Genomic DNA, 25,195 nt, shown 5'->3' with positions numbered 1-25,195 from the left:
TTTTTAACACACTGGTTAGGCAGTATTTGGTATTATTCTTTCACAAGCTGCTCCCTTAGGGTACTTTGCAGGATCCCCTTTGTTAGCTAGTTCCTTAAGAGGTGTTCTCTACTAGGCCTTCATCTCTTCTCATTGTTCATTATGCGTGCTTACCATCAACGACAGTAATTTCTATTATCCTCTATGGGTCAGTGTCTTCCAAACCTTCACACTGAACCCAGATCTCGCTCTTGTGTTTCAGACTTTTGTTCACCCAGTAGAAATACTACTTGGACATCCCATTTTGGCTCCTCAAAATCAGAAGCTCATCTGAAGCTCAAACTACCCTGCCTCTGTGTTTCTATTTCAGTGAATGACACTATGATCCTTTAATTGCTCAGGGCTGAACCCCAGATTTGTCCCTTCTCTAACTCTTACTTTCAAAGATTCACCAAGACCCGCCCAACAAAGAAATATGTACATATCTCCATTTCCGTTACTTTGGTTCAGGCCACCACGACCTTTGGTATGGATGATTATAAAAATCTGTCTGGTTTCCCTTCAACCTGTGCACAGTGCAGTCAGGAGAGTCTTTCTAAAATTCAAATCTGGAAGATGATCTGACTTTGAGTGGTGGGCACACAGAGATCATGTATCATAGAAATGCACACTTGAAACCTATTATAATCTTATTAACATTACCGCAATACATTTAATTTTAAAAAATAACTAATAAAGAAATAAATAAAAAGAAAATAAAATCCAAATCTGATCAAATCATTCCCTGATAAAAAACCTTACCGATTCCTTAGCCTGAAGGCCTGGGAAGACGCAGACTCTCCAGCTGTCCTCATCTCTTAGCATTCCCTCACAGCTTTTGCCACCTCCCACTTCCAATATGCCAGCTATTTTGAACTTCTGACCTCTGGCCTGAAGCATGCTTCATTCCCATCCCCCTTCTTCTTGGCCTAATTCCTATTCATCTTTAGGACTTGACCTACAAATCTCATTTCATCTGGGAGTCTATCTCTAACTTAAAACTAGGTAGGTACCTTTCCAAGGAGTCACAACACAATCTACCATAGATTTTCCCCTTTTTCCCATGAGACCCTCAAGAGCAAGGGTTTTGTTTCATTCATCTGTATCTCCACCACCTAGTATAGCATCAACATTTGAGAAGGTGCTCAAATATTTACTGATCAAAAAAGCAAACTACTGTGACTTCCTTATGTCCTTGAAGAACTCTAAATGAAAACCAAAAAAATTCCTCACATCTAGAATATACTGTAGACTAAAAATTAATATTCTACAAAAGTAAGATAATGGAAATATTTTGTATAAAAATATTCTGAAGTGGTATTCCTTAATTTTTATAAAACCATGAGAAAAATAATAATCTAATTATGCTATAAATTTTACTAATAGTTTAAAATAAAGAGAAAGCCCTTGTAAGGGTTCTCTTACAGTAATACAGTCTGTGTGTATGTGTATGTGTGTATGAGAGAGAGAGAGAGAAGAAAAGATAAGATTACACTGGGGCCCAAAGACTAATGAGGTATTCCTTTTTACTAACAAATAATATTATACCTCTTAGTAGTGGTGATGCTGACAGAGGAGAGGGGAGGGGGCAATGTTAGCTACCTGCTATCTAATTCTCCTTATCTTGAATCCTTTGGAATTTGATATTCGCATTCAGAGAACAGGGAACATCAGAGGAAAGAAAGTATGACTGGAATAACACGCTATTATCTGCAAAGGCACTCTTACCTACTAATGCTAAGTGAAACAACCTATCCATCTGCTGTCAAAAACATTTAAGTTTTGCTTCCTTTCATTACTCATTCATACAACAGTAAATACAAAAGCTATGGCCCAATCTTAGATTTGTAAATTTTTATGGTTCATTTTTCAGATTATTCTCATGACAAATTAAAGCTACTATCACCATCACCTATTTCAACCAGTGATAGAAAAGAATTCAGTTAATTAAAATTTTAATAAATCTTAAGAGCATTTAATATAAAATATTAAAATCAAAATCCAAGGTAATAAGACTTCACACTTAAAAGTAAAACAATATTCTCTGAATGTTTATTATATTATTGCAATTTTTAAAGAGAAAGACACTCAGAATTAACCATGACAAGTTGGGAAAGTCAACTTTTTAAATATAAAACAACAGGGCTGAAGGGCATTTAAATCAGTTTAAAAATTAAACTTCAGAAAAAGGTAAAACCCTTTATAAAAGCCCCAATAAAACCTTTTTGCCCTTTTAAATTAGCATTCACATTTGAGGAGCTTACAAAATGTCAACAACAGAACACTTTTAGTTCACATGGAGATTATTTTCTGGTTGAAATTTCTCCTCTGTCCATTCAGTTCTATTTCAGGTCATTTTTTCCCATAAGTTTAGTTTTTAAATGTTTCCTTTAAACAATGGAAAGTCCTCTAAGAATTTATAGAAGATAAACCCACATTGGAGAAAAAAGGCTATTTAACCTCAAAGCCTACAGCAAAATAAACAAATAAATAATAAATAAATAAATGGCAAGTGAAAAATAGTTATACTAAATACATATATGTAAGGAAAAAACCTTACATAAAGCTCACTGAGTGACATTTTAAGTGGCAATAAATATTCAAAAGGATAAAAACACCATTTTAAAATTCAAGTTCCAAGTCAATTTTTTATTTTAATAGCAATTACCAACCACTGAACAGAGAAACGGAAACAATAGCTGAGACCATAAATTAACCCTGTGTGCTCCGTGACAACACCTGGCAGGGTGAGAAGATGGGGGCGCTGAAAACACACGGCTAGAACAGTTATAGTTACTCCCCAAACAGGGTCTCACTCAGAAAGAAATCCAGGGAATACCCACAAAAGATAGAAAGGCCCTGATTCATCTACAGACTGCCTGGAATTTCAGTCTGTAGTGAGCAGGCGATTCGCAGCTCTCAACATAAAATTCAGTATTATATTCTTTCACTTAATGCATAGTAGCACATGCAAATGGACAAAACTTTGGTCCATTTCCAAAAATAGTTAAGCTGAGAAACTATTCAAAAGCACATTTTTATACATCGGAAATAAAAATTTTGAACTCCCATTCCTTGTGACAAACAATAAATGGCGCAAAGCCACTACACATCATTTGAGTCATATCAAAAATTTTTGCTTCAAAATATCTTATTTCCCATGCAATTTTAAGAAATATACTTTCCCCTGGGGGACAAAAGAAATGTGATTTCATGAGAATTACTAAATCTTGGAGAGAGTCCAAAAGACCTAAAATAGTAAAAGTGGATATAAACTGACCAATTTCTATTGACTTAACTGCAGATTAAGATATTACCCTGTTGGTGTCCAGGAATAAGCTCTAACCAGTTAAACCAAAATTATTAAAAAATATATATAAATTCAGCAAGAAGCTAACAAGAACTCATAAAAGGCTATACAGCGTGTTTTTTGTTTTTTGTTTTTAATCCTCACCCAAGGACATTATTTTTTCCATTACTTTTAGAGAGACAGAGAAACAGACAGACATCGACTGCTTACCTTCCTCATACATCCTGACTGGGGATCAAACCCACAACCTAGGCATGTGTCCTGACCCAGGATTGAACCCACAACCTTTCAGTTTACAGAACGATGTTACAATCAACTGAGCCACACAAGCCAGGGTGTGTGTTGTATTTTTGAGATTACTTTTTTAAAGCCTTTTGAGATGAGCTAAATTTTGTGCTTTATTCACTATAGACAAATATTAGAAATAAAAGAAACATTTGCACCACTACAATCTGAGAGAGCAAAAAATGGTAAAGTACATAATTAAGGCTTTATGTAGTGATAATGCTCAACCATGACAGCAGTAACAGGCAAAAGATGGGGAAAGAAGCAGGAAATAGAAAAGAAAGGTACTTTTATGAAGGAACTGGTACATACTACTGTAATCTGGGGGTCGGATTATATAATCTGATAATGTATAACAATCCAGTTCCTTTTGGCAATGAGATGGTGGGGTTACAATAACCAAGTGACTGAGTTATGTTGAGTCATTTACCCAAAGAAAAAGATTAAAAAAGAGTAGTTACAAACATCTGCAGTTGCCAATGACACATATATCTAATCAAAATGACAGAGGAAGTACAAACAACAAAAAAGGGAGTGCAGGCTGGCCTTAAAAACAAACAGAAAAATCACACCAGATGAATGTCTAGATATTTAGTTCTTAACCCCTGATAAGCAGAAGGTTAGTATTGATGATATGATAGTTAAACAATGTGACTTTGATGGCTACGGTGAAACAGAATGCAAATAGATGTAGCAAAGAGAGAAATGGCAGGTGAAGACTTCAGTAATTAGGTTTTTCTGTAATTTTCTCTAGCAGATCTATTGTAAATAATATCTTTGGGGTTTTTTAGAATATATCTAAGATAACTGTTATGGCTGTTTCTCCTTATTGAGTGGTCCAATTAGTGACAGAGTAGTCAAAAAAATATGCCACATTGAGACATATAACCATGACTGAAACACTGTACCTTTTCCATGAAGCAGGTAAAAAAGCCTTATGCACAAGAGACTAAGAAGTAAAATCACTGTTAGCCTACCTAGGACTTAAAAAGGTCCTTTTGTAAGTAATTTTTACATGGAATTTGGGACTTTATAACTGGTATAGTTAAATGCTCATCAGAGAAATAAGGATTACTGAAATATAAACCCGAAGTTGAGTTAATGAACAACAACAACAACAAAAGGTTATCAGAAGCATCAAGGTACTGACCCATGTCCTGAAGGAGCAATGAAATATAAACAACACTGCACCCTGTTGTCAGGCATCTGACGTCTGTTCACTCGAGATTCTGCATTTAGGTAGTCCTCAAATTTACTATCAATGTAGTCGATAACAGGCTGCCAGCTAGAGAATGCAGATAAATTTTTAAAAAAATTTAAGTTGTAGTTCTACATATATATGTACAACTGATGACTTTGTTAAAGGATAATCATCAATACTTTTAAATTGGCAAACCAATCTAACCAACAGAAGACATTTCAAATTATTCCACATATACTGACTTATAAACAGATATAAATTACATTAAAAAATCTTTACTCATTATTTCTAAACTTTCTGAAAGATAATTGTTCACAGTAAAAACATAGCTAAATTATATTATTTGCATCAATAAGTGTATCAATGCTAGGACAATTTACAGCATGAAAAATTATATCCAAAGTATTTGACATTTTAAATGAAAAGATTAAACAATATAGAAACCTCATGGTGAAGTTATTTGGGTATTTTAAAAGTTGACAGAAATTTACTTTAAAAAAAGTGAAACTTAAAAAATGTAAATATTGTTTATAAGATATTGAGATCTTACTTCCAACTAAAATGTCACAGACATTTTCTTCATTTATGACATGGAAAACCAAAGGTCTAAAGTCAGGTTTAAATTAGAATGTGAAAGAAAATGTATACAAAGGAATAAAATTATAGTAGAGGAAAAAAGTCTTAAAATACTTGTATAAATATTGTTTTAGAATTTGTCTTCAAAATAATTCTAAGACAGTATGATGTCCATTTTATAGAAAAGAAAATCAGTTCAAAGAAGTTAAGCAACATCGTTAAGAAGTGAAAAAGTTGGTGTATGAACCCAAATCTTAGCATTTAAAGTTTAGTGGCCTTTGCTAAGGTGTGAAATTTTTAAAATGTGAAGCAGGAAGTCTAACCACTCTGAACCCCACATGCAATGGAAAGCAGTGACGACACCCGCTTCTTACCAATTACTATTATCCACTGCATCTCCAAATCCGGGGGTATCAACTATTGTGAGCAGCAACTGAACTCCACCTTCCTTGATTAAAACTTTGGATTGTTCCACCTGTAAGAGTAATTGGTGCAGATATTACTACCGTAACATTACAACTGTGGTTTCCTACAAGGTAAGCGGTAGGGAGATAAATCAAAACCAATCAAGAAGCTTTTTGCGAACTAAAAAAACCCACCCCCGTGTTTTAAAAATCAATTGTGGACATTAGAAGTCCTGGTTACTTAAAAGAAAAGCACAATGTGAATAGTGGGTTTATGGCTCAAAGTTGGTATAAAGAAGGAATTAATAAACAGCAACAATCACTAAAGCTATATAATACTTATATAACCTAAATGCACATCTAATAATACAAATAAAGAGTATGCTTAAATGATTCAGTAATTCAGAGATCAAATAAATGTTTTCCTGGACTATCTCCATCTACATGGGTCCAGACCAATTAATAACATCAACTTATTACCATCCCCAAATCTTTCTCAGTTTGTCTGTAATTATTTACACTCTTATTTATGTGATGACTAAGACCCAGTTCTTTTTTCAAATGTGATACTGCATATTTAGGTCAAAGCAATCAGCAAAGGTTCAGGTATTGGAAAAAAAGTACTCTGGTAGAGTTACAGACCCTATAAACTCTCTGATTAAAATCTTCAGTTCCCTGTAAAATTGAAATGTTATTGGATTTAAACAATTACAACAGCTCTTTTTATAATCTAAGATGTTCTGTAACCCTAAGCTCTGTATCAGAATGTCTAAATCACCTTGGACATATGTTACTGCTAGATAAAGCGAACACTAATTGAACCAGAAAAGAATAATAATTCTCCCATTCATTGTACATTATATCAAGTGCTTACTAAACTAGAGACTGCAGGTATGCAAAAAGGCTAACATAAGAGGCAAGAATTGTATTGAAACTTTGAGTGTTAAGTGCCATAATATGGAACAGCTTAACTACAATACTCTCCGACTTAGGATAAACTGTAATCTCAGATATGTGAAAAGCAACTTCAATTATTTCTATTAACAGAGCTGGGAAAGGAAAAACGACTAATTTCTGGGTAAAAAGAAGTTTGGTGCATCTTCACAGACTGCAGAAACGATGATGTCTTTCCATTTTCCTTGGGCATTTCTCACAGATTCTGGCTGCACAGAGACTGAGGGGATGAAACTAAGATTCTAAGAAACTAAGAGCAAGAAAGTCTGTGGCTGCATTATTCAAGAAAACTTTGAAATGATGGAAATGTTCTACATCTGCGCTGTCCAATACAGGAGCTGCTTGCCCATGTGGCTACTTAGCACTTGAAATATGACCAGAGTAACTGAGGAATGGAATGTTTAAGTTCATTTAATATGAATTAATTTAAATTTAAATACCCATGTGTGGCTTAGTGACTATTGAATTGGACAATGCAGGCCTATAGCAATCAAAAGTTATTTTGTTAAAAAAATAACCTTGTTAAAACTGAAAACACTTCCTGAGATTTGGACATGCAAGTCTATGGAGGAGCTTCTAACATTTTAGACAGGTAAGAGGCAAAGATCTTATCTTTTAGACTGTCTTAATCCTGGTGTAAACTCTCCGTGAAAAATTCGGACCCCCCAAATATATTTATTTATCTACCAAGTACACATAATTAGCAATATGAACATCAAATATTAGTAAGTATTAAATTCTCTGTAGATAATAAAAATAAACATCAAAAAATAAGGGTTCTAATATTTTTTGGTCCTCTTCAGTATCAACAATGGATGACACACTTGGGAAGACCACTGATTCATACCCCAGGGCCAAGATAATACAGCTTGTCTGATACCAGGTTACTCTAACAGTATGAGGGAGGCAAAAATAACTGAGAAAATACTCAGACTCATCAGCGTTAGATGATCACAACTAAAAAACAAACAAAACAACTGTAAATGATACTATCTCATATGGTTTAAGAAGTTCATATTTCATATACCTGGTGGTCCTCTAGTCCAAGGACTATCTGGTTATATGCCAATTATATCTTTTTTCTTTTTTTAAACAATCTGGTTATGTCAACTATATCTTAAAAAAAAAAAAAAAAAAGGCAAATCTGGCCCTGCCTGGTGTGGCTATGTTGGTTGGGCATATTCTGCAGGGCAAAGGGTCACCGGTTCAATTCCTGGTAAGGGCATGTGCCTGGGTTGCCGATTTGGTCCCCAGCCGGTGTGCATGTGAGAGGCAGCAGATTGATGTTTCTCCTCCTCTCTTTACACTAGGATTAAAACAGTCTAAAAAGATACTCCCTCCCTTCCCCTCTCTCTAAAAGTAAATAAATAAAAATCTTTAATAAAAATAAAAGGACAATTTGGTCAAATCTAGTAACTTGATATATCCTGAATTTATCTCCATCTTCTTCATAAAAATAGGTCGGTCATTTATGGGAACTGTCATTGAAGCAGAAATATCCAAAGTAATCACACCATCCCTTTACCTAATAATTCTTTTAAGTGACATAGTAATGTATATTAGAAACTGATGCAAAAAATATAATTTTCCGTATGAATCATCTCCCAATTTTACTTCAAACCATTCCTGGTTCTCTTATTACTACACAAAACCCATTTCTACCTTCAGAAATAAACTGTATTCTAATTATACATACTAATAGCTTAAATTTTAAGAGCTTTGTTTTCTTGTTTTTATTTTAAAAAATCAGTACAACTTGTTAATTGATATGGTAAGAAAAATGAAGATCTATATCTTATATACTTTAAAGAGCCTGTTTATAAAGCTGCTTTTCTTCTCTGGCCTATGAAATTCTGTGTATCCATACATGGTCAAATACAAAGACAACAGCAACATATGGAAGAAATCCAGAAAACATAACTGTAAACGAGTGCCCTTCACAGGATCCAACTGTATCCTCTCATTTGATTCTACAAGCATCCTCATGGGATCCATGGAAAACAACTCAGTTCAAGTCCAGGAATTTCAAACTTTTCTTAACAAATCTATTCCAAATGGCCACTTTCCCATGCACTTTACTCAAGCAGGTCACATCAGCACATTTTATGGCATCACTCAGAGTTCTCTAAGATTAAACTCAATATTTAATACTGAACGAATGAATCAAGGGCATTTTCAGCTCTGTTTCTCTCTGAAAAAGAAGACTGAAGTCTTTATATTGTATATATATATAATTAATTTATTAAGGCCTCTTTTGGATTCCTAGATTCAGAAATCCAAGACACTCTGTTTTCTAATACTGTTTCATTTTTCAATCTGAGGGAAAAGTCAAACCTTCCACGTTTACACTGCTTCATTTCTTTCATTTTCAAAGACCGTTAAATACAATAAAATTTTCTAACCTAACACTTAAGAGCTATTTGTTATGGTAAGTAAAAAGTGATACTTAACTGTGTTAAATTTTGAGAAGAGGGTTAGGACTTTCTGTCAGGAGCTTAACTCCATCTGCACATGCTCGGCATTCCAGCCAAAGCTCTGCAGGGACTTCGACCTCCTAAGCCTGAGACATCTCACTTAGCTCTAACACAAAAATTGTGTTAATGATTTAATGGCTGAAAAGACAAACATCATCTTAAATCATATGTTCCACAAGAAAACTAGAAGCAGCAATGACCAATAGAATAATTTGGCCTTAAGATTACTTTGTTCTCATCAACTCCCAGAGCTACTTTATTGAGAATTTGATCTAAACATTCTAATTCTGCCTTCTGCTCTCTGAACCACTACCCCTTTCTCTTGTCTCCTTTCTATACTGGGATCTGGTGAAGCCTTTCCGTTTTAGAGTCATCTTGACAAATGTTTAGACTATTTTCCCTGTATCGTCAACTTCTCATGCCTTAGAGACTGACTGTCCACAGGATACAAACATTCTCAGATCTTTTTTTGGAAATAAAAACCAATTGACTCTCTCAGTTCCCTACACTCAGCCTCTAGGTGTCCCCTCTCGTTCCCTCCCCTACAGCTATCCCATCTTCCCTGCCTCACCACTCACTTTTCAACCCACTGCTGTCCTGCCTCCCATTCCAACTACTTCACTAAAATCTACCTTGCCATGGTCACGTTCACAGCACCTTACAGCAGCATCTTTCTCACTAAATCATAATTATTTGCTGTATCCTTCATTTGATTGTGAGACACTTAAGAATTTTGACTGTGACCATCATCACTATAGCTGCAAAAGCCAGTATAAGACAAGCACTCAGATGTCTGTTCTGTGACTGACTGGTTAAAAAAAAAAATACCAAAATTGGAGCACATCAACAGGATTAACCTACAATAGTGATTTACAGGACTTTACTGACCAAGAAAAAAGTTTTAAAGGGAACCAATGTAAGGTTCCCAATTAAGAACTTAAAAAAAAAAATCTAACACTATCATTTCACAAAAGAAAATGGATTTAGTCTCAGAAAAACAGGCAGCCTTTCCTTAACAGATACTTGGCAACCTTTCACTGACATGAAATACGATTTAAAAATCTTTAAATATAACAAAATCATAAAATTTTCTGCCATACATAAAAACATTTTTCTTAAAAATATTGTTAATCTGAGGATCTATATTTGAGATTGGAACATAAAGTGGAGCTCAAGTATTCAATTGTTTCTATCACTTCATTTTAATCAGCCTGTTGGACGGAAAAAAATATATATATATTTAAACAGAAGTAACATAATGCTACTTCACTTAATTTGAAATATTCTAAAAAGACTAAAGTAAAACAGTGCACACTCTTACTTTTTTCCACAGAGACAGGATCAAACTAGTTTGCAGCAGGCCGCAAATGCTACAGAGCAGTGGTTCTCAAAGTGTAGTACCCAGACCAGCACCTGCCCAGTCTGGAAAGTTATTAGAAATGCACATTCTTTGGGCCGCACCTCAAACCCATTAAATAGCAAACTCTGGGGTGAGCGACTCAGCAATCTGTTTTGGCAAGCCTTCCAGGTGACTGCAATGCACACTCAAGTTTGAGAACCACTGGTATAAAGAACTTCAGGACTATAGTGTCAGCTCACACTGGGAAGTGCACAGCTCATGGTCATGAGGCCCAAGATAAGTGGGAATTAATCTCAGAGACTTCCACCTACTACTGAAAACTTCACTCAAATCAGACCCACTTATACATAATAGGAAGCCCAGAATCATCTCTCTGTTCAGTGTAGACAGCTGCTTCTTCCTTCTAAGAAGTGTGACTATAAAGGAATTTCTTTTTAAGATATGTCTCTTGTAAGTAAATAGTTCTCAGGGAGGAGATCATGAAATTGGTGTTCTTTACTAAAATTTTACTCCTATTTTGCCACATCACAGGATTTTTCTTTCCTCCACCTCCTCCTCTCCTCTTCCCTTTCTCTTTATTTTTTTTTAACAGTTGGAAGTGTTCAGAATGCTTTCAGGTCAGAGAAATTGCAGACATTTGCCTTTTGAAATTCAGGATTGTATCTCTCTCCTAATCTAATATGTCTGGGCTAAGATATAATACTTCTGACCACTCTCTCCTGAGAGTGTTTATGAGTGTTCAAGAGCAGATCATCTGGTAGATTACTGGGCTTGGTGAAGAGCCAGTCAACTGCAAAAGAAAGTTACATTCTATTCTCTAACTACACTGAATGACTTGGAACAAGTTGTGTTCTCTCCTGGGTAAGTGGGAAAAGAGCTTCAATGATCTTCAACTTGTTTCAGTATATCAACGAATACGTCCATGGTACAGTCAGAAGAGAGGATTTCTCTGGAATTCTAAGTCAGGATCAATTCAGTTCTGAGAATGCTGTTAGTCTTACTTCTGGCAAAAAGGAGGAAATTTAACAGTGGTACACAGGCCTTTGCCTTAAAAATCTTAACTAGAGTACTCTCAGCCCTAAATACTTCTTTGTTTTTAGAAAAGGAAGAGTTCGGAAGATATTCACAATAAAAGATGACATTGTTGAAGTATTACCTTAAAGGAGGGTCAAGTGAGTTTAGACGGATTATTTTGGAGACAGGCCAATGTGAAAAGAATTCTAACAAATTGAGAGCCTCTCCCAATGACTTTAACAGATGTAGCCTGGGAGAAATTATCTGCAACTTCTAAAATTGTAAGGGACCATTATTTAGATAAATAACTCTTCCAGATCAGGAGGGAAAGACTGAAAATATTAAGATGGCCAAAGCACTTCAATGATATCTGAACACTTACTGAGTATAAAAGACATGTTAAATCATACAAGAAATAAAAAAAAAAGAAACAAAATACTTTTATGTGTGTGCGTGCACATAAGAAAAGTATTCATAAGAAAAATGAGTGTCTAAGTCCACCAAAAGATATGTGTAGGAATATACAGCACACGGCAAAAATAATGCCCATTTTATTATACAAATCTTTTATTACACAATCATAAGCATGTAATTCTGTAACATAACAATATCACCCTCAATCATACCACATTTTAGGTGAAATGTTCAAATTAAAACTGTAAATTACTATATCCATATTATTACTCTACCAACCTCACTCAAGCAGGCATTACTTCTGCTGGACCCTGTACATATTAGTCAAAAACTAAAAATCTAAATGCTCATCTTCAATAGAAAGAATATGCTATGTTATATTCCTACAATGGAATATTACATAGCAATGAAAAACTACTGCTTTGTAAGAAGAATAAATACCACAGACATAACCTTCAGTGAAAGAAATTGGACACAAAGAGTTTATTTAGATGAACAAGAACATCAATATAGAAAGAAGTCAAAAATGTATTACTTAGGGGTGTGTGTAATACTGAGTGTGAAAACAAGCACAAGAAAGCCTTCAGGTGTGCTAGAAATGTGTATCTTTATCTGGGTGGTGGTTATCTGGATATAAAAATACATACAAAAATTCATCAAGCTCTGCTTAAATTTGTGTCCTTCAGTATACAATGTACACAACAATTAAAAATTAAATTTTTAAAAATGTTTCTCAAGACAAAATGAAAATAGGTCCTCAAATGAAAAACTATTCCATTTAGTCCTGTCCAGGTGGCTCAGCTGGTTGCAGCATCATCCCATACACCAAAAGGTGGTGGGTTCAATCCCTGGTCAGGGCATGTACAGGAGGCAACCGAACAATGTTTCTCTTTCACATCAATGTCTGTCTGTCTGTCTCTCTCTCTCACCCTGTCTCTCTAAAATCAACAAAACATAACAGGTGAGGATTTTTTAAAAAAGTTTAATTTCTTGCCTACAGTGATCACAAAATAAGCAATGTGGTAGCAAGTTTTTAGAATACACTATTGCAGGTAATTCGAAATCCAATGCTCTGTGAGGGATACAAAAATAGTCCTAATAGAAAAAAGCTTTAAAAAGGAGAAATAAAATATTTATGTCACAATTACTTCTCAGGGATCTATTTCTACACTGCATCTTGCAGTTTCATAAGTAAGAGCTGTCCTGAAGGTATCCAGACATGTAATATGAAAAATAGGGACATTTACTGAAGAAGATACAAGGTACAAGAAACACTGTATGTAGGACAATGACACCTCAGTCCACTTCACAGCAGCCACCTTGAGACCTCACACGGTCCTCTCAATCACCATCAGCTGCCCTGTCTTATTTTCCGAATCTCATCAACGGTCTGAAATCTCTTCCCTTTCAAAGGTGATTTTAGTTTTGGGAAAAGCCAGAAGTCGCAGGAAGCCAAATCTAGGCTGTAGTGGGGACTGAATCACCTCAGTGATTTGGTATTTTGCCAAAAAAAACTCTGCAGGAGATGTGATGGATGAGCAGGTGCATTGTTATGCTGAAGCTGCCAATAACCAGTTGCCCATAGCTGTGGCCTTCTGAACCATCCAAATAGTTCCCACAGAGGAATGTTCAAGCTTAACACAAAATGTGATGCAGATTCGTTGCCCTACTAGTTCATTTTGCATGAGATGGCCACACAGTACACATACTCACTCAAAGGCGTCTACTGCCTCCACTGACTAGTACAGTGAAGTTGTCATTGTTCACACATGCGTATTCCAGTTCCCTCCATGGCTGCCAGGTTACATCAGTGTTATACAAACCATTCTCGTTTTACTAACAATGGCTGGACTTTTTCTAGCCAGATCTCAAATGTTTCTGCCCCAAATTTTCAGATCGTGCTTCCATCTTGTGTACAAGGATAGTCTCTGCCAAACCTTCAAATCCAGCTGCAGCATCACACTGTCAGTAAAGCCTGCTCCAGCCAGAACTGTTCATACTCTTCCTCTCTGCTTAGTTGCTGCTTCACTCCAACAATTTTTTCAATCAATGAGCATTGCTACCCAACAAAAATGTAATGTAAGCCACAAAATGATTTTAAAATTTTCAGTAGCCACTTTAAAAATAACAGGTAAGATTACTGCATTTTAGTAACCCAATATAACCAAAATACTATCACCGTAAAATGCAACCAATGTTAGAAAAATTATTAGACACTTTATACCAGGGGTGTCCAAACTTTTGGCATCTCTGGGCCACACTGGAAGAAGAGCTGTCTTGGGCCATGTATTACATACACTGTGACATATAATCACAAAAAAATCTCATGTTTTAAGTAAATTTACGATTTTGTGTTGGGCCACATTCACAGCCATCCTGGGCAGCATGCGTGCGGCCCACGGCCCATGGGTCAGACACCCCCACTTTACACTCTGTTTTACATACCAGGTATTCAAAATCAGAGGTGTACTTTATACTTGCGTAACACCTCAGTTTGGACGAGCTGTATTTTATGACTCAACAACCACATATGGCTGCCGGCTGTTATACTGGGCAGTGAAGATTTAGAGTTTATATGACGTATGGTCTATGGGCCAGCAGAACAGCCATCACCTGGGATTTTGTGAGAAATGTAGAATTTAAGTCCACCTCAGACCTACTAAAACAGAAACTAAATTTTACCCAAGGTCCCCAAGTGATTTGACTCCACATGCAAGATTGAAAAGTACTGAATTAGATCACACATAGATCGGGAGCCTTAACAAACTGCTGCTGCCATGCAACCACTATGCAGTAGTATGTTACTGAGTAACAGAACACTGTATTTAAATAATAATGGCTTTTCTGAGAGTCACGTTTTTTTCTATCCCGCTGTCCAACAGAACTTTCTGCAAGGGTGAAAATATATATACACTGTCCAAATGGTAGCCACTGGCTACATAGAGCTACTGGGCACTTAGTGTGATTGTTGTCAACTGAGAAACTAAATTTTTTTTTTTATCCTTACCCGAGGACATGCTTATTGATTTTAGGGACAGAGGAAGGAAGGGAGAGAGAGAGGGAGAGAGACATCAATGTGAGAGAGAAACATGCATCAATTGCCTTTTGCATGCACCTCAATTGAGGACCGAACCTGCAACCCAGGCACGTGTCGTCACTGGGAACTGAACCCGCAACTTCAGTTTATGGGACAACATGGCAAGGGTAGAAAATAAAATTTTTATTTAATTTACTTTTGTTCATTGAAACTTAAATAGCCACATATGGCAAGTCGCTAACTTATGAAAGAGAGTGTAACTCTAGGAGTATTATTTACTCCTATAATTATCACAGTGTAATCTCTGTTAGGGTCTTCAGGACAAATTTAGAAGACTTTAGTCAACCTAACTCTTCTGACTGGCTGCATTTCTTTCTTTCTTATCAACAAGTTTACCACTTTACACTGGCTGAGGACAACTCTGAAACCTACTTCTAGGGAAGCATGATAAAAGTTGTAATATGTGATTGTTGTGTGTACATTACTAAAGCTTAACATCAATTAAGACTACAAATATACATACCTGCACAGTCTTTTTTATTCTATGGGAAGGACCTGGATACTCTGGAGAATACAAGTCTGTGAGGAACAATGAGTTGATTAGCGTTGATTTTCCCAATCCGGATTCACCTAAAAGAAACAAGGGGCAAAATCTGTTGAACTCAGCAATGTTATCAACTTTAATATTCATCCAATCCTATAATCAAATCTGCTTTAAGCAAGTACTTCTTGGTGGGACAAGAAAAGTATAGTATATTTTCGTGACATTAGAAAATATACTATAAAGACTTCCTATAAAAATAATCTTTGTCCTCATTTTCTTATCAAAGTAGACCCGTATTTCCAAGGATTATTTTTAGCTTTATAATTTTACAATCTGCTCTTTAAAAGTAATGTATCTGATGCAATAGCCTCCATTTTATAAGAGTAATGTATTCCTAGAGGTCAAAGTTAGTCATAAAGGAAACATTGGATTATGTATTGCTGCTTTAATGAAATAAAACATAAAAATATAAATGCAATAATTAATGAATGACCAAAACAAGAAATCATGCAACTATGAAAAGTAAGAATCGGCTGATAAAAAGAAAAATCAATCACAATGCACCTCAGATAAAAATGAACCACCAAAAATACTTCTAATTTATCCACCCATGTACCATAAAGCCTAAGTATAAAGGGTGCCTCTCCATAAACCTGACTCAAAAAAATGATAGGCAATTACTTTTTTATAGTGCTTCTGCCTGAGGTAGGGGGTAGAAATGGATCATGTGCTCTTCTTTGTCCCTCCAGGTTAAGTCTAACATACTGTACCATATGCTGTTAATTTTTATCAAAATTTAAATCACTCTAGTATATAATAAAAGGTTAAAATAAATTATAAATCAAATCACTTAATATGGCACAGGATTAAATAATTTAGTTACTGCAGTTAGTTTAATAGTCTTCAGCCTAAATAACTTATTTCACAATATTAATCTTACTATTTCTATGTTTAGGATGAGTTTTTATATTGGCTCTCAAGAAGGTAAGAACCATTCTAAGTGGTCTGGGCCTTATTCCCTTTGAACAAGGGGATGCCACTATTTCCTAGAAATAAAAATTCCAGAAATTTCTAAGTCATAGGAAAGTACATTATAGTTCTCCATACCGGCTGCATTCTTAAATCTTATACCCCAAATAAGGGAGGAAAGACTAGGATAAAACCCAAGCTTTGAGAATAATCAGAAATATCTACAATATTTTCATTTAGAAGCATAAATGAAAGTTTTAGGTACTGATAAAAATATTTTTGATGTTAAATGTAAAAGGATGTGATTTTTCTTATAATACAGAGTAAATGACTAAATTTCCCAATTCCACCTACTGCTTTACAATATCTTTGAGTGGTAAAACAATTCTTTGAGAGTTATTTACTGCTGAGGGAAAAAACCTCAGGGATGTTGCCCTGACTGCTCTGGCTCAGTGGGTTGGGTGTCATCCGGCAAACCAAAAGGTCGCTGGTTCCATTCTAGGTCAGGGCACATCCCTGGGTTGTGGGGTAGGGGAGAGGCAACTGATCAATTAATCAATGTTTCTCTCACACATTGATGCTTTCCTCCCTGACTTTGCCCCTTCCCTTCCCCTCTCTCTAAAAATAAAAATGCTTTTTAAAAATTAAAAAGAAAAAACCAAAAACCTCAGGGATATTATGTGATTTGCCCAAGGTAATGTAGCATTTTGGTGTTAAAACTTAGACTAAGTCCACCCAACATAACTCCTTCTAGGAGGTTTTCCCCCTACAATAATAAGGATGGCTAGAGTATTTGGGGAGAGAAAGTTAGGGACAGGTATTCACAGAAAACTGGTATTAAATTCCAAAAATTTTACCTACTTCAGGTAAGTTCCCCGAGAGTTTATATTAAGATAAACTGTTAAAAACTTCAGAAATACTCTGGCTCAAAAATCCTAGCTTTTCCACTTAATAGATATGCCACCTCTACCATTATGCAACCTCTGCACTTCAGTTTTATCAGCAAAAAGGAAGACAATGCTAATTATCATATAATGAGGACTACAAGAAATAAATATTAGCACCTAGTACATAATATTTTATTGAGTACTCAGGGGGTTTTTTTGTTGTTTTTTTTTAAGATTTTATTTATTTATGTTTCAGAGAAAGGAGAAGGGAAGGAGAAAGGGCGGGGCGGGGGGGAAACACTGACGTGAGAAATAGCAATTGGTTGCCTCTCACATATCCCCAACTGCCAACTGGGGACCTGGCCGGCAACCCAGACATGTACCCTGACTGGGAATCGAACTGCCGACCTTTCAGTTTGCAGGCCAGCACTCAATCTACTGAGCCACACCAGCTAGGGCGAGTACTCAGGTTTTAAATTTAGAAAACTTCCTGTCCAATTAGTCCCATTAGTCCAAATAGATTTTAGCCCTCTTATTCATAAAAATGATTTTTCAATACTGTCTCAAAATGGCTATTTTTAAAATATGATCACACACAAAAAAATTAAAATTTGAAAATGTTTCATAAATACAAACTGATATCAACTTTTAAGCTCCTAGAATTGTTAGCATTGAGGCTCTTTAATTTTTATTGCCATAATTACCTTGGAAAGGTATTTGATCAATTTCCTCAGCCAAGTTTTAAAAGGAGTTTTAAATTTCATATTTAGGAATTATATTGCCATAGACTATTAATACCTATAAGTTTTTTCCTCCTTTATTATCATAAGGGAAAAAATAATATAGTAAGTATTTGTATATTACTTTGTTTGCTGACTTGCCTTTCTTCCTTCAAAAACTGCTCACAAGAATTTAAACAAGTTATTTTATAGTTAGTAAATAAAATATATAATGAAAATATATAATAAAATTTAATATAGCTCTCACTCTGGAAAACTTAGGCTCATGATTTTCATATTTAATAACAAAGACTATTTGCTTTTTTAAAAAATTAATTCTCTTCCTGAGAACAATGATCAAGATCTCTCCCTTAATCCTAAATACCATGTACCGCATACTTTTATAAAACTTACAAATGCCTGCTTTTTTATACTCAGTAAAAATCAGAAAACACCAACCATACTTTCACTGATGATATTTTCCCCAGTAATTTTTTTCTCCATTTTTATTTAAACTCTTGACATTGACTGTATGAAATAGTTTATAAACTGGGATCTAAAACTTTGCTATGACCAATTTTGATATGTCAGTGGTTTCTAAATAAACTAACTTCCACCTATTCCTAGATAGCTCATACTGAAATTATGGGTCAGAGCTTTAAGATCCAATTCTGATGTATTATTCCTAACGGGTGGTTACAACAACTAAAGATGGATCATCTTGCTTAAAATCAAAATAAAAAATTTCAAGAAATTTTACCGTAAGTTAATGGAGGTGAAAAGCATGTCATAACAAATAGTGAGTACATGGAAAGAAGTAGCTAACCTACAATTTAAAGGGAAATAAGTTTCCTATTTCACCAGCTTGTATTTTATACTTTTTTAGATTAACTTACAATGTAAACTATGACTACACTAACTAGGTGACCTCTATCAAAGAAAACACAACACAAGGCCTGGATGGGTAGCTCAGTTGGTTAGAGCATCGTTTTGATACACCAAGGTTGCAGGTTCAATCTCTGGTAAGGGCATATATGAAAAGCAACCAAAGAATGCATAAAATAAATGGACCATCCTTTTCATGCACAAGATCACAATCAATAATTCACAAGTAGGTTCCCATTTGTAGAGAAGAAATCATAAATTTTTAACTAGTAAGGATTTCCTCTAGTAATGTTTTTTTCTTTTACTTGCCCTGATAAAGAATGTAGGATTATAGTGAAAACTAAAAACAATGCCAAATTCTGAATATAAAATATCCTCAGAAAATAATGTGAAATACTGTATACTTTGTATGAAATACACTTCGGTAAGTATTTATTAAATACCTACTATGTTCCAGGCACAGGAATATAAGGATAAATAAGACAGAATTCCAAACCTCATGAAAGTTAGAGACCAGTGGGGGAGATAAACAAGTAAGTAAATGCTATGAGCTCTCTATTTAGATATGTTTAGGATGGTAGTAAACTTAGAAAATAACTTCTAAATTGAGTGGGAGTTAAAGTTTCCAGAAAGAGGTTACAACAAAGCTGTATCTTAAAATCAAAACCTAGCAAACTAAAAAAAGGTTATAAAAAAGGAAGAACTCACAGAAAACAAATTTGAAGCACTGCAATGTATTTGTGCAAAATTCACACGCCTGGGCTTTAGGCTACTAAATCAGTCTCCCAGGCCAAGGTTTGGGAACGTCAAGTGATTCTGAGATTTCCATCCAGTGGTAGTGAACCACTGGCCTGCATATTGACAGAGAGGCAGGCTTCAAAAAAAAAAGAGAGAGAGGACATATTTAGGCCTTAATTGGGAGCAAGAGAGTAGAAAAAAGAGAAAGGGAAAAATCTTAAGATGACTTTCCGAACTTGGTTTTGGACAACTAGACAGAAGTGGTTTATTGTATAATGGTTATACAATAGCATTTAACTTCAGGCTTTCTGGATGAGAATCTGACCCTTTTTATAAATGCATGTTTGTAGTAAGCAAGATACTTGAATTTTTCCATTTCTTCACATATATCAAATTATGATAATACATGAACTGTGAGGGAAAAAAACAGAATAATAACAGAATAATACCTGTGAAACCTAAGCACAGTTCCTGGTATATAGTAAGTACTTGATAAGTATTAATTTTGTAGTGTCACTGAGATTAGGAATATAGGAAAACATGAGAAGCAACAGGATGAACTAAGGTAAGAAAATTTTGAATTCAAGGCTGCTTCCAAAACTAAGTCTAAGATTCCATTATCAACACAGAATGGGATGTGTTAAAAGTCTTAACCTAAAAACTTTGATAACTTTCAATTTCTTAAATTAGAAATATGGAACCTTGCTTCAGTTACCCTACCAGACGTGCAGTTCTTAGCTGCGTATCACCACACAAGACTGTTAGGAATGGCTGCTGCCGTGAGGACCCTGGACAGAACGTCTGAATAAGCAAGGCTGGTATCTAGACCTGTTGTATCTCCTTCTCATGCTAACCTCTGGCTGCTCAGAGCTGCCACAGTAAAGTTTTCCTTCAAGTGAAGAGGATTCCAACTTAAGACAGTTCTGAACATGGCTCCAAAGCCTGGCCCATGTGGCAGAGCTGCTTAAGAGTCTTTTCTAAGGACAGTGCATTTCTCTTTTTTCCTTCTTTGTATGCTGTTTTTGCTGTGGATTGTTTTTTGTTGGGTTTTATGCCCAGTAATATTATTGGGCATAATATTAACATTTTATTTAGTTTATAGATCTACTAGGCACATTATACATACAGTATTTATACACTGCACATTCATATACACAATTATCTCAGGCCCTCTGCGAGGTATAGGCAATTACACCTAACAGATGGTATTATTGTCCAAGTGTCTCCATTCCACCATCCCGTGTTCTCAGGTCCTTAGGGGTGCGGCTCTGGTCTTTAATCTTGGTGCAGTTCCTGGTTCAGAAAGACTAGGTAAATGTTTGTTGTGATAAGGAAATTGAGATTCAAAGTGATCTGTCCAAGGTCAGAAAACTCATTTGTGGTGGAAACTGGAGATTAAAACTAGGCTAAATATACTCTTTTTGTAACACCACTACACTTACTTAGTATTATAAAATACATTTAAGTTAAATATATGACTGATTTTTATAGTATGCTAAAAACAAAAAGCATTAATATAACTATCCATTTTACAAAATTGCCAAAATATATTATACATTTGAAATTTAAGTACAAGAGAGTTATTGGTTTCAGGACTCAAAAGGCAAATAAGATGTTAACTCCAATAAGCCCAAATAATAACTTCCTGACTCTTTACACCTTAAAAGAACACTACTAAGGCAATTATTAAATTACACTGTAATTAGTATTATGCATTTCCCTGGAAATTCCTTTGAGGGTGGAAGTGGTCGTTCTCATTTCATATCACCTGCTTAGTCCACAATTCCTAGCACTTTACTCCTGATCAGTATATATCTGAATTACTAATCATTCAATTAAATTTAAACCTCTGGACCATGACAAGAATGCTATGGAAATCTCATCATTATGTTATCACTGTGATTATTACAACCTGTAACATAATAAACAATTTGTAGTCTTCTATCATAAAATCTTGAGTTCAGAACAGACCACAAATCTCAATTCACAATCTGTTCCTTGATATACACAATTTCCTGTGTTTATTATCTGCTTACTTGATTGTTGTGGACAGTGCAAGGACAGAAGAACCAAGGTCTAAAGCTTCCTTCCTTCTAAATATTAACTCATTTGTCTCAACTGTTAATAAATCTGGTGGTCCTCCAAAAGTTCGCCAAACTCAGTTTGTCAATACATGTAAATGTAACATCTACAACACTATACATACCTGAAAATAATTTTCATTTCCAAGCTAAAATTCTCTAGTTAGTTTTATTTCCTTCCATTAGTCAATTTTGGGCTGTGGCAGCCCAAAATTACAACTTACCAATTTTTCTACCTTGTTTTAAGCATAAGCATAAAAAAACCCCAAATTTCCTCTATTTAGATACCACTTAATTCTACAAGACAGGTAAATATTAGTTTTTAAACCCTTCAAAATTATTTCAGCTTTCTCTTCCACTTCCCTTCCAAATTTTCAGTCCAAAAATTATTATCTGGGCCGGAAAAAGGCAAGTGCACCTGCTGGAAGGAGAGTCCCAGTGGTCCCAGAGAAGAGTGCGAGAGTCTGCAAAATGAAGATTCCAAGAGGGTCTGGGAGAATACCTGAACCCAAACAGGATAAGGAGGGCACCTGTGTGAGAACAGTGGCCTGACATGGGAACATACAGCACTTGCAGTGGGTGAGCAAAACCACTGGACAGGAAGGAAAGAGAAGGAGCATAGGAAATAAGGCAAAAGATTAATTATATACAGGGGATGGAGCAAATAAGTAAGCATATTAGGATAATGGTTTTTCATGATCAGAAGGACATTACAATTATAGAACAGATAAAAAGCAGAATGAACTGAAATTGGAAGTATCAGTGTGAATTTAATGGTTTTCAATACACATAGCTAGTACAGAGGTCAATAGATATAAAACGTGTTTATATATGTGTGTATTCCCATGTATGTATACAAACAAGCATTTATTTTCTGATTTTGATGATATATTATGGTTATATAGAAGAATATCCTTGAGGAAGGTAAATACACCAATAATTTAGGGAGTAATAGGGGATCATGCACGTCAAATGTTTTACAAAAACCACATTCTGTTCTATATTTAACTTGTGTTTATCAATACAATTGTTTCAAAATCAAAACATTATTTCAGTACAAAAGTCATTATAAATCACTACCACATGATTCCAATTATATAACTTTTATTATAATATATTATTATAATTGTTCTATTTTATTACTTATTATTAAATTCTTACTGTGCCTAATTTATACATTAAACTCTATCACAGGCATGCACATAAAGGAAAAAACAGTATATAGAGGGTTTGGTACCGTCCTGGGTTTCAGGTATCCCCCCATGGATAAGGGGGGACTACTGTATACATTTTTTAAAAAATCACACTGAATGACCTTTTATTAAGCCTACTAAATGAAACTGGGATATTATCCAGGTTATATTTCTCCTATAAGTTAATCCAAGCATTGCCCATTACAAAACCAAAACATCCCTAGTCTATAAAACTGTATTGTTAAGTGTTTGTCTGAATTACAATGTTCTGTGATTAAGACACTGAAATTAAATCAAGTAAAGAATTAAGTGTATGAAATATTAAGTACTAATTACTGAAAAAAAATCACGTGCCATTTTCTATGAATTAGCAGTGTGTGATTTAAGACAGTGGCATTCTTTTTAGTTATAAAGTCTTATTTTTCTCCACTCCCATAGCATTTGGTTTATACATTTCTTATGCCGCTTATCACATGGGTACAATTAACTAGTATACTTTTGCTCTCTTCTTCTATTCCCATGTAGTGTCTTCATGTACCTTTACATTTTTCCCTCAAGCATCTAAAACAGTTACAGCATCCATGGAACGAAGAGCCTCACCTTCAAATATACCATAACACTCCTCAAATTCAGGTAAAAAAATATTTTCCCTTTTTTAAATGTATAACATTGGTAGCACAAACTTTTAATAAAATAATTTGCCAATATGTATCAAGAGCCACAAAATGTTCATATGCTTGGCTACAATAATCTTCAGGAACTATAAACAAAAAAATTGTGATACTGCCCTCTGCTCCCCAACACACACACGCGCGCACACACACGTGCGCACCCGACCCCCCCCCACCCCGTGTTTAAAGGTCTTCATTGCCATGCTATTTGTAACAAGGGTAGGGGTAAAAATAAACTTAATGTCTACTGGTAGAGAAATAAATTATAAAAACTGTAGTACATTCAGCCACAGATTAGAATACTGTGTGACTAAAGCATCCTTCAATTGAGGACTGGATAAGGAAGATGTGGTACACATACACAATGGACTACTACTCAGCTATAAGAAAAGATGCAACATAGCCATTTCGACAACATGGATGGACCCTGGGAATACTATGCAAAGTGAAGTCAGTCAGTCAGAACGAGCTAAGAACCACAGGATTTCACTCCTATGTGAGCTATAAAACTGAAACTCGTGGACACAGACAGCAGTGTGGTGGTTGCCAGAGAGAAGAGAGTGCGGTAGGTGGGGGGATGGAGGGAACCTATTATATTGTGATGGAGGATGGTTTGACTGTAGGCGGTGGGCACACAGTGCAATATACAGATCTTGTATCACAGAAATGTGTACTTGAAACCTGTATGATCCTATAACCAATGTTACCCCAATCAATTTAATAAAAATTTTAAATACTATGCAGATATTAAAGTCATAGTTAAAACGCTGACCAGAATTTTGATTCTGTAAAATTATTTACTGCAGCATTATGATGAGATCAAACACAGCAAATGATTCAAATGTCAAATGAGAAAGCAATGGCTAAAACTTGAGACAGCCACAGTTGAAGTATTATGCAGCTGTCAAAAGTAAAATATTAAGGATAAATACAGCAAAACATTAATGATGAATATCTCTTGTTGGTTAAGTCATTTTTAGTTTTTTTAGTATTTCTTACTTTTCATGCATTTTAGGTATTATTATGGGAAAGTCTCCTTTTCCCTAATGACCCTAAGTAGATACTACCATGTTTATTTACTTCCTAAAATGTAACACAATTTGGCCCTGGCCAAGCTCAGTTGCTTAGAGAGTCATCCCAATACACCTAGGTGGCAGGTTCAATCCCCAGTCAGGGAATATACAAGAATCAACCAATGAAAGCATGAATAAGTAGAAAAACAAATGTCTCTCTCCCTGCTCTTCCCTCTAAAATAAATAAACCTATTTAAAAAAAGAAAATAACACAGTCTGTAATTATTTTACATATTATTTTCTTTTTTGCCTATCTCCCTAAATTAAACCCTACATAAACCCTAGTAATCTTCCCATACAAGTGACAGCATAATTACTATAATTTATAACTGTAATAATGTAGTGTTTATATAGGAAGAACTACAGAATGTGTTCGAGAAAGATTAAG

The 25,195-nt window shown here is 35.1% G+C and overlaps 1 protein-coding gene across 1 annotated transcript in view; it reads right to left on the bottom strand.

Annotated features, from left to right (window-relative positions):
* SEPTIN7 (septin 7) overlaps window positions 1-25,195 on the bottom strand; it is a gene marked incomplete at its 5' end in the record, with an annotated part of 53,334 nt that overhangs the window by 21,204 nt on the left and 6,935 nt on the right. Inside the window, 3 exons of the mRNA XM_054571310.1 lie at window positions 4,764-4,898; window positions 5,765-5,865; window positions 15,571-15,677. Coding sequence (XP_054427285.1) covers window positions 4,764-4,898; window positions 5,765-5,865; window positions 15,571-15,677 — 343 coding nt within the window. The remainder of the gene's footprint in view (window positions 1-4,763; window positions 4,899-5,764; window positions 5,866-15,570; window positions 15,678-25,195) is intronic.

The sequence above is a fragment of the Pteronotus mesoamericanus genome, unplaced genomic scaffold (assembly GCF_021234165.1).
Source record: "Pteronotus mesoamericanus isolate MK-2021 breed Mesoamerican mustached bat unplaced genomic scaffold, CSHL_Meso_final contig_220, whole genome shotgun sequence".
NCBI classification, from domain to species: domain Eukaryota; kingdom Metazoa; phylum Chordata; class Mammalia; order Chiroptera; family Mormoopidae; genus Pteronotus; species Pteronotus mesoamericanus.
The sequence above is the reverse complement of the archived record's forward strand: the minus strand, read 5'-3'. Positions and strand labels throughout refer to the sequence as shown.